This window comes from Nicotiana tomentosiformis, chromosome 7, assembly GCF_000390325.3.
Source record: "Nicotiana tomentosiformis chromosome 7, ASM39032v3, whole genome shotgun sequence".
Taxonomy (NCBI): Eukaryota; Viridiplantae; Streptophyta; class Magnoliopsida; order Solanales; family Solanaceae; genus Nicotiana; species Nicotiana tomentosiformis.
Window position 1 is genome coordinate 58,800,445 of NC_090818.1, and position 11,173 is coordinate 58,811,617.

Consider the following 11,173-nt stretch of genomic DNA (forward strand, 5'->3'; position numbering starts at 1 on the left):
TGACAGTTCCGGTAACTCTGTATCATAATTTGGGACTTGGGCGTATGTCCGAAATTTAATTTGGAGGTCCCTAGCTCAAGTTATGACTATTTAACGCAACTAGCAATTTAAAGGCTAAATATTTCAAGTTTAACCACGGGGTTGATTTTTTGATATCGGAACCGAAATCCGATTCTGGAAATTTGAACAGCTCTGTTATGTCATTTATGACTTGTGCGCCAAATTTGAAATCATTCCGGATTCATTTAATATGTTTTGGCACGGGATTTGCAAATTGAAAGTTTAAAACTCAAAGTTCGAATCGGGGTGCGAATTGTAATTTCAGTATTGTTTGACGTTATTTTAGACCCCGAGTCAGTTCGTATTATGTTACGGGACTTGTTGGTATATTCGAATGGGGTCCCGAGTACCCCGAGAGTGAAATAGATCGAAATCGGAACAAGAATTAGACTTAAGCAAAATCTGAAATTTTGAGTTCTAGTGTAATCGCCCCTGCGGAATTTTGACCGCAGGTGCGAGCTCGCAGAAGCGAGACTTCCATCGCAGATGCGGTCTTCGCAGGTGCAGCCCTTTTGCGCATAAGCGGATATCGCAGGTGCGACATTTTGTCCGCAGATGCAGAACCTCGCTTGGCAGCCCCACTTCGCAAATGCGAGCTTTGTCTCGCAAATGCGAGACCGCAGGTGCGAAAATATAGCCCGCAAATGCGAAAATACTGGGCAGAATACATAAAATCGGGTCTTAGCCATTTTTACTCATTTTTTAGTTTTGAGTCTCGGATTTGGGTGATTTCAAGGGGGATTTTCACGACTTTAAATTGGGTAAGTGTTTTATAACTAAAAGTGATTATATTTCACAAATCCATTTCTATATTCATCATTTATTTCGGATTTAGATGGAAGAAATTAAAATTTTTGTAAAACTTTCCAAAAATAAAAATTTAAGATTTGAAGGTCCATTTGATATCAGAATTGGACAAATTTGGTATGGTTGAACTCGTATCGGAACGAGTGTTCGGATTTTGTGAGTTTTTCCGGGATTTGAGATGTGGGTCCCATTGCTGAATATCTTAATGAATTTTGGATTTTTATCCGAAAAATTTATAAATTCATATGGAATTAATTCCTATGATTCGTATTGAATATATCGAATTGTTTGTGAATAGATTTGAATCTTTCAGAGGCAAATTTAAAAGGAAAAGATATGGTTGAATAATTGATTAGAATTTACAAAGCGAGGTAAGTGTCGTGGTTAACCTTGACTTGAGGGAATAAAACCCTTAAATTATATGTTATGTGAATTGCATGTGAACGATGTATAGGCGAGGTGATGGGTGTCTATACGTCGTCAAATTAATTGTTTGCCTACTTACTTGAAAAATTATAAATTGTTTTTAATCATAAATTAAATATTATAATAATTGTTTCTCTCTTATTCTTTGTCAAATATTAATTCTTGAATTCCTGCATTAATTGTTACATGTTATTTGAATTATGTGCCTTAATTGTTATTTGATATTTAGCATATTAAATATTAAAGTGCCTATTTGCTCCCTGATTTCCATAATAATTTGCTATTTGTCATTGTTTGCTTCATAATTAAATCATAATTATTGTATACTTGTTGTCTTATGATTTTATATTAATTATTGTGTTTATTGGGAAATTTCTTCTATAAGAATTGATTGGTAAATGAATATGTTGGAGGAGCGGGTTGCACGCCGTAACAGACTTATTAAAAGTCAATATTGGAGGAGCGGGTTGCACACCGTAACAGACTTATTAAAAGTCAATATTGGAGGATCGGGTTGCACGCCGCAACGGACTTATTAAAAAGTCAATATTGGAGGATCGGGTTGCACGCCGCAACAGACTTATTAAAAGTTAATATTGGAGGATCGGGTTGCACGCTGCAACAAACTTATTAAAAAATCCATATTGGAGGATCGGGTTCCACGCTGCAACAGACTTATTAAAAGTCAATATTGGAGGATCGGGTTGCACACCGGAACAGACTTATTAAAAAGTCTATATTGTAGTATCGGGTTGCACGCCGCAACAGACTTATTAAAAGTCAATATTGGAGGATCGGGTTGCACGCCGCAACAGACTTGATTAAAATGAATATATTGTGAGGAGCGGGTTGCACGCCGCAACATGATTGATTATAATGAATATATTGTGAGAGCGGGTTGTACACTGCAACTGAATTGATGGAAATGATAATTGGTTATGACTGCTGAGTTGGCTTCAATTATTATAAATGAGTTACTTGATTTATTTCTATTATTGTTGTTGTATCTAATATTGCTACAAGTAATGTAAGTGGCCTGCCTTAGCCTCGTCATTACTTCGTCGAGGTTAGGCTCAGCACTTACCAGTACATGGAGTCGTTTGTATTGATACTACACTCTGCACTTCTTGTGCAGATTTTGGAGTTGGTCTCAGAGGCGTGCCATAGCTTTGCTCGGATTTATGCTACTCGGATGAGACTTGAGGTATAACTGCATGGCGTCCGCAGTTCTGAAGTCCCCGTCTATTTCACTTTAGCTGTGTGTTTATTTCCAGACAACTTTACTTTATTCAGACCTTTATTTGTATTTATTTTAGAAGCCCGTGCACTTGTGATACCAATTCTGGGAAGGTATTTAGACACCTTTGTTTGATGGATTATTTCACTATATTTCAAACTTTGCTTCCGCATTTGTTTTCTTGTTATTAATACATTTAAAAATTGTTTTAAAATGAATAATATTATTCTAACGTTGGCTTGTCTAGCAAGTAAAATGTTAGGCGCCATCACGGTTCGAAGGTGGAATTTTCGGGTCGTGACATTCACGCACCATGATTTTCTTATTCTGCTTTAAGCATTTGGGCAACAAGTAATTATCGTCAAATCACGTCTTAAGAACCAAAGTTAGATTCCAAGCTATGGGGATGCCATATTATAACCAACGGTCAAGTATGCATTACATTAGACAGGGGGATGTCATATTATAAAAAGGCCGATGGTAAAAATAAAAAGGCAAAAGGTGTCGCGCCCAAGCAATCTGTGGATGCTGTGGTGATAAGCGCTGCCTCCCTCCCAACCATAGACACTGTGGTGATCGACGATGATGGAGGAGCCCATGATGAGGGGGTTTCTCTATATATAAGACGATGACCTTCATCACCTCAACAAAATGCTCAATCTGTTGAGCTAGTTATGCCAACCGAGGGCGACGCCTCGACACTATGTGGGGAGTATAATGTAGTGGAAGATGCCAATTCTCGTTTCTAATTCCCAGTCACTGTTCCCGGTACCGTGAGGCTGGGTATTGGGTATCTCCCGTTCTTGGTTGACGAGCAACTAACAACTAACAACTAGCATTGCGGTTGCCGCAACTACTTCTCAACCTACAATGCCATCAACTTCATCTCCTTTTTCACCAACTCTGCCTTCGCCACCAGCCGCTTCTACATCATCTCCACCAACCGCAGTTGTCCGAGAGGAGGATGTCCCTCTTCCCCAGTACCCAGTTCATGGGAATTTGGGGCATAATTATCCTGCCCCTTTCGAAGATCCCTAAAGGGGGAGGAGCGTCTCCCTCTCGGTTTCTACTGGATGCCATCTGCTATCTCGGCCGATGGAACTTGCTAATTATCTGAAGCCTCTGGCTTTAGAAAAATATAAGAATAAAATACAATCTCTCTCGGGAGAGTGTTTGTTGAACAACGCCATGCACAACGCAGCAACGGTAAAAACTTTATTTCTTCTGTTATTTTTTCTATCTTTGTTACGACGGGGTTTTTAGTTTGTATTTTTGTTTTGCATGCTAACTCCCTTACTTCCGAGGGCCTTCAAAGGTTGATTCTTGATAAGGAAGAACTCACCTCCGAGTGGAATCAACTGTTGACTGAGCTAGATCGAGCTACTGCTCACCTCTCAGAACTGGAAGCACGAGCTGTTGAGGCCGTTGAACTGGAGGCTCGGTTGCAACAAAGCAAGCAAGAGGTAGTGACTCTTGGCCAAGAAGCTACCCTATTAAAGGTACAATTCGAAGAGGGTAGGGCCAAATGGGTTGAAGTCCATAATGACGTTCTTGCTGCATTCGACCGTGAGGCTGCCTCTGCTGAAAGATTGAATAATTTGGAGGCAGCCTTAAACTCCAAAGCTGAAGAAGTTACTATTACCGAGTAGAAGTATGCCATGTTGGAAGAGAGGCATAAGAGGGTCATAGAGCACAATAAAGTTTTCAAATTCATTGTTCATGACCTCGATATCCGCCTCCTGGCCACTAGATTCGAGCGGGATAATCTTTTAACCGAGGTTGACCGTCTTAAAGAAGAACTCCAGCACCGAACAACTTCCCTCATTATTGAAAAAACATATTCTATGTATAGCATGAGTAGAAAAACCGTGGAAGAGGCCAAAACAGGCGTCATTGACTTTGATACCAAAATCGCTAAGGCCCTGAGCTGGAGTCAACTAGCCAAAGGGGTCTTCCGGTCCGGCTTGATGCTACCGACACTTCTGGTTCCAATTCTGAGTTCTCGAGAACTGAAGAAGAACCGGAAGGTGATGATGCTGAAGGCCAAGATATTGAGCCGACATCGGATCCACCCATTTCTCCTGGGGTGCAAATGCGTCTCTTTCTCCAGGTTCCGGAGATGCAGTAGCTTAGCTTTTGCTTTCTTTTCTATACTTGTGTACTCGCGTTTCTTGACACATTTGTTATAAATAGAAGTAATTTTTTGTTCAAGTATTGTGCAAGTTTTTCTTTCTGCATTCTTTTTGTGTAAGTATTCTCACACATTTTCTGCATCGAGATATGCGAGGCTTCGAGTGTATGTTTTCCTGATAGTATTTGGATTCCGGGCACAAGTTCTTCCGAAATCAACCCTTTAACGTGTGGATTTCATACGAGAGGGACCTCTTATGTTTACAGTGCTCTTGAAGAGGACGTCCCCTGTTCATTACAGTACTAGCATTTGAAGTACTTATTTAACTTTCAAATAATAAAATTAATTCATCGATAGGACAAGAAACAAGATAAAAATAAAAGAACTTTAATTTATTCCTTCCATTTTCAACAGTACATAAGCATTCGTTGTGCTAAAGAGAAATTGCCATTACTTGTGGCTAACATGTACAACTTGTTTCTTCGGGGCTGGCAGCGCAGTCTCCGATCCCGATGATACAACTTTGTTTTCGGGTTTTGTGTTCCCGGTCGACGTGGCAGTCATTGTTGTATTATTCTCATATCATTCCCCCCAGTGTTCGAATGCAAAGAATGCGAATTTGAACACTGGAAGTTTTGCACCTTTGAAGATTCCACTAGTGAATGGTTAGATAATCATCAGTTCGATAGCAAACTTCACTTCCCCTTAGGAACTTTTTCTATCGAGCTAAATGTTATCTAACAATCCCCAGTGGCTTGCACTTGTGAACGGTCAGGTAATCTTTGCCCGACAACAAACTTTACTTCCCGGTAGGAACTTTACTATCGAGCAAAAGACTATCTAATCGCTCCGCAATATCTCGTTGCTTGCATGCCTTGTCATTTAAAGGTCTTGTTTCTACTGAAGAAGCTTCCTTCGTAGTATGCTTTCCGTTACTACCTCATTAAAAACCTTACCAGAAAAATCCAAATGGGACAAAAACTGGACGAAGGGAAAAAGAGTGTATCATATACTTTTAGTATAGGCGAGGCTCATCAGTAATAGTATCTTTTGGGGTGTGCCACATTCCAGTTACTCGGCAACTTTACTCCGTCTTGATTTTCCAATTCATATGATCATTTTGCGGTGCCAGCTAACACCTGGTAGGGGCCTTCCCATGTTGGACCTAGCTTTCTTGCGTTGAGCTCCCAGGTGTTCTAAGTTACTTTCCTTAAAACTAAGTCTCCTACTTTGAAATAACGGAGGTTAGCTCTTCGATTGTAATATCTTTCCATTCTCTGCTTTTGTGGGTTTCTCTAGTGGTGAGAACCCTCTACTTCCAACCAAGAGGTTGTGAGTTCGAGTCACCCCAAGATCAAGGTGGGGAGTTCTTGGAGGGAGGAAACCGAGGGTCTATCGGAAACAGCCTCTCTACCTCAGTGTAGGGGTAAGGTCTGCGTACACACTATCCTCACCAGACCCCACTAATGGGATTATACTTAGTTATTTTAATATATTTTTTTCTCTGCTTTTGGGCTACCATCCTTATATGCGCCAAGTCCTTACGTTCGTCGAGCAACTCTAATTTGACCAATATTGCTTCATTGTTTGTTTCTTCATTTGCCCGAAAATATCTTAGAGTAGGTTCTTCTACTTGCACCGGGATTGGGGCTTCTGCTCCGTACATATGAGAAAAAGGAGTCTCCCCCGTGCTTGATTTGGCTGTTGTTGATACGCCTATTGTACTCCTGGTAGCTCTTCGGGCCATTTGGTTTTTGGCTGCCTCCAATCTTTTTTTGAGATTTTGTATAATCACCTTTTTGGTTGATTCTGCTTGACCGTTTGCACTCGGGTATTAGGGTGACGATGTGATCCTTTTGATTATTATGTCTTCAAGAAATTTCGTGACCTTTGCGCCTATAAATTGTGGACCATTATCGCAGGCTATCTCTTTTGGTATCACGAATCTACAAATTATATTCTCCCCACTTCGCATTTGCCGATCTTCTGATAAGGACCAGCTTCAACCCACTTAGAAATATAGTCAGTTAAAATCAAAAGAAATCTTACCTTGCCGGGGGCCAGTGGCAGCGGACCGACTATATCCATCCCCCACTTCATGAACGGCCATAGTGAAAAACTGAGTGTAGTGGCTCTGCCGGTTGATGTACCAACGGTGCGTAGCGTTGACATTTATCACATTTTGAAACATAAGCCTTGGCGTCATGTTCCATCCGGGATATTAGTATCCTGCACTAATTAATTTTAACACTAAGGAATCAGCACTTGAGTGATTTTCACAGATCCCTTCGTGGACTTCTTGCATAACATAGTTAGCTACAGAAGCTCCCAAACATCGGGCCAACGGGCCTTGGAAAGATCTTCTATACAATTGCCCTCTATTGAAGCTATATCGAGTTTCTTTAGTGTGCATCGCCCGAGATGCCTTGGGATCTTCAAGAAATTTTCTATGCTCGAGATAGTCAATGATCTCATTTCTCCAGTTCCAGACCAAATTTATCGCGTTTACCTCGTAATAGCTATTTGTGTCCAATACCGAATGCATAAGTTGTATGACCGTACCAGAGTCTGATCCCTTCATTTCCGTGGACGATCCAAGATTGGCTAGTGTGTCTACTTCCGCATTCTCTTCCCTTGGGATATGCGTAATTGACCATTCCCTGAACCGAGCGAGTAGAGCCTGGACTTTCACTACATATTGTTGCATGCATTCCTCTTTGGCTTTGAAGATCCCGTAGACCTGATTTACTATCAATTGGGAATCGCATTTGATTTCTATGACCTCGGGGTCTAGTCCCCGGGCTAGCTTGAGTCCTAGAATCAAAGCTTCATACTTTTCTTCATTGTTAGTTAGAGGAACGACTCTTATGGCGTGCATTAGGGTTTCTCCCGAGGACGTGGTTAGCACTATGCCGAGCTTGGACCTTCACATTAGAAGTTCCATCCGTGTACAAGGTCCAAACTCCTGATGTCGATTCTGACACCATCACTACTTCTTTTGTAGCCAAAGGTAACAGTCTCGGACTGAAGTCTTCCACAAAGTCGGCCAAAACTTGTGACTTAATCGCAGTCCTAGGTTTATATTCTATGTCAAATTCACTCATTTCGACTACCCACTTGGCTAGCCTACCTAAAAGTCCAGGTTTATGAAGAATGTTCCGCAGGGGAAAAGTGGTCACCACGGCTATTGGATGACATTAGAAATAAGGCATAATCTTTCGAGCGACGACTACGAGAGCTAAAGCTAATTTTTCCAGATGTGGGTAGCGATCTTTTGCTTCCATTTGAATTCTACTAACATAGTAGATAGGAGATTGCGTACCTTCATCCTCATGGACTAAAACGTCACTTACCGCTACCTCCGAGACCGCTAAGTAGATCAGTAATTGTTCGCCTTTCTCCGGTTTTGACAGTAATGGAGGACTTGACAAATACCTTTTCAAATCTTTTAAAGCCTACTGACATTCCAGAGTCCATTCGAAGTTGTTCTTCTTTTTGATTAGTGAAAAGAAATGATGGCATTTCTCCGAAGACATGGAAATGAATCTGCTCAAAGCGGTCAGTCTCCTTGTTAACCTTTAAACCTCTTTCACTCTTGATAGCTGATCCGAGATATATCGATGGCTTTAATTTTGTCGGGGTTAACCTCGATTCCCCTTTGCGACACCAGGAATCTCAGGAACTTACCGAAGCTGACCCCGAGTGCACACTTCTCGAGGTTAAGTTTCATGTTGTGCTTTCTTAGGATGTCAAAGGTTTCTTGCAAGTGTTTTAGATGATCACTTGCTTTCAAAGACTTAACAAACATATCATCTATGTAAACTTCCATGGTTTTCCCTATTTGTTAGTCGAACATTTCGTTTACGAGACGCTAATAAGTGTCCCCGATGTTTTTAGCCCGAAAGGCATCACATTATAACAATATGTGCCGAAGTTCATTATGAACGAATTTTTTCCTGATCCTCCTGGTTCATCTTGATTTTGTTGAACTCGGAGTAAGCATCGAGGAAACTCATTAACTCGTTCCTGACCGTTGCATCAATCATTTGATCAATGTTTGGCAATGAGAATGAGTCTTTTGGGCACGCCTTATTTAAATCCTTATAGCCTACGCACACGCAAAATTTATTATTCTTCTTTGGAACTACTACTACGTTAGTTAGCCAGTCAAGATACTTTAACTCTCGGATTGAACCGATATCAAGCAAACGAGTTACCTCTTTTTTGACGAATTGGTTTCTGACCTCGGCGATAAGGCATTTTTTCTGCCTTATCGGGGGGATGTTAGGATACAAACTTAGTTTGTGCACGACCACTTCCGAAGGGATACCTGTCATATCCGTATGCGACCACGCAAAATAATCAATGTTAAATTTAGGAAATTCGATAAATCCAGACTTGAGCTCGGGGTTTAGTCTTGTCCCTAAGTGAAACTTCCTCTCCAAGAACTTTTCGAACAACGCGACTTGCTCAAGTTCTTCTGACGTGGATTTTGTTATGTCCGTTTCTTTTGGTACCTAGAAATATCGTGGTACCTGATAGGATTCCGACGACTCCTCCCCCTAGTTGACTTCACTCGGCTTGGGAGCAGGCGTCGGTTCCTGTAATTGCTATGCTGCATGCTCCTTCCCTTTGCTACTGGAAACTGAGATTGTGTTCATCTCCCTTGCCACCGGTTGGTCTCCTCTTATTCATTTAATTCCCTTGGGAGTCAGGAACTTTATCAATTGATGACCATGGTTTCCCCAAGATAATATTGTAGCCCATATCGTCGTCTACTACCTCGAAAAGGGTCATCTTAATTACCTCTTTGGCATTCGTGGGTAGCAGGATCTCTCTGCGGGTTTTCATGCTTGCCAGATTGAACCCGATGAGGAGTTTCGTGGCCAGAATGATACTTCCGGTCAGCTTGGCTTGCTCCAGCACTCTCCACTGGATAATATTGGCCGAACTTCCTAGGTCCACCAAAACACATTTAATCTTAAAATCTAAGACATTTAAAGAGATTACCAAGGCATCGTTGTGCGGCAACATCAGTCCATCTACATCTTCCTCCGTGAAAGTTATATCATCCTCAACGACTTCTCGGAGTCTCTTACTATGGGTTACCAATACCTTCATCTTTTTTTCTGCCGAAAATGTAACACTATTAATCTCATTCCACCCAAAAATTATGTTGATCGTCAAACGTGGAGGATCATATCTTGCTTTTGAAGGTTCCGCGTTATCGCGATTGCGGCCGTAGTTGTTTTTAGCCCGATCACTTAAAAATTCTCTGAGATGGCCATTTTTCAGTAATATTGCCATCTCTTTGCGCAAATGTCGGTAGTACCCAGTCCTGTGACCATTGGTCCCGTGGTATTCGCACCAAATTAGGATCCCTCTAACTGGGATAGGATCTCATTGATTTCGGGAACTGTGCTTTTTTTTTTAATGTTCCTCATAGTCGACACCAGCTCTACCACGCTGACGTTAAAGTTGTATTTAGAAAGCCTGAGGTATGAGGAATCTCGAGAACCTGATATCTCCTTGTCCTACAATGACCTATTATTCCGACCGTGATCAGCTCTCCTATCGGTAGCGAATCTATTCGTTGATCGAAAACCTTTATCTCGTCCTTCGGTCCTTTCATAAGGCAAAAACTGACCCTTTGAAGACCGTCAATCTAAGTCGAAATCATCCTTTGATTTCTCCTTATTCTTTTCTCGGTCCCGGACTTTGGTTGATGCCAAAAAACCGAGCTGATCATATTCAATTCTTATCTTTGACTCGTACCAGTTGTAAACATCTGCCCATGTTGTTGCCTGGAACTCGAGCAATTGAGTGTACTTCTTTGAGTTCAGACCTTTCAATACTGGTGGTGCGCCGAGAATCTAATCCATTCAGGCATTTATTTCCCTCATAAACTGCATGAGTTCGGCTTTAAAGGGATCATTCTCATTGTTGTGACCGGATCCGCTACCATTCCTCCCGACCCTGTCAAATCTGACTTCGCCGCTCGAGGTGTTGTTGTCGACCCTCTGCGTTGTTTGATTTGCGGGAGCACGAGGAGCAACTGGACCTCGTCTATTCGCGTTGTTGAAAGCACCCGACAATGCCTGCCTCAATTCCGTCATGACCTGATCTTGTCGTGAGAGTTGTCCCATAATTGCCTTTTGTTGCTCCCTCAAGATCCTTACAGTTTCAACGACATGCTCGTCTTCAGCATCATCAGGAGTTGCCTCTCGAACATGTCGTGGATAATTCCCGCCATGAACCTACATGGCCTCATCCCCTCGTTGCGGGTATTACTGATTGAATCTTCATGCTGAGGCTGATTTCCCTGGGCCTCAATGTTGTCTGCGATGTTGACATCGTTATGTGCTATTTTAATGATTTTTGCTAAGAACAAAGAATTAAACAAGTTAGTAATAGATGCAAGGATCAATTCAATTACAAAACTGTCTAAGCCCCACGGTGGGCGCCAAACTATTTATCCGTAAAATGGTACAATTGAATTTATACATGGTTTA

The 11,173-nt window shown here is 41.5% G+C and overlaps 1 protein-coding gene across 1 annotated transcript; it reads right to left on the reverse strand.

Moving 5' to 3' along the window:
• Nucleotides 1-9,356: 9,356 nt before the first annotated feature.
• LOC138895644 (uncharacterized) lies at nucleotides 9,357-9,968 on the reverse strand. Its single transcript, XM_070180355.1, has one exon. It carries the CDS (start codon nucleotides 9,966-9,968, stop codon nucleotides 9,357-9,359), a length of 612 nt encoding a protein of 203 aa, XP_070036456.1.
• Nucleotides 9,969-11,173: the final 1,205 nt, after the last annotated feature.

Excerpts from the sequence above, each read along its gene's own strand:
- LOC138895644 (XM_070180355.1), bottom strand. The coding sequence starts at position 9,968 with ATGGCAATATTACTGAAAAATGGCCATCTCAGAGAATTTTTAAGTGAT.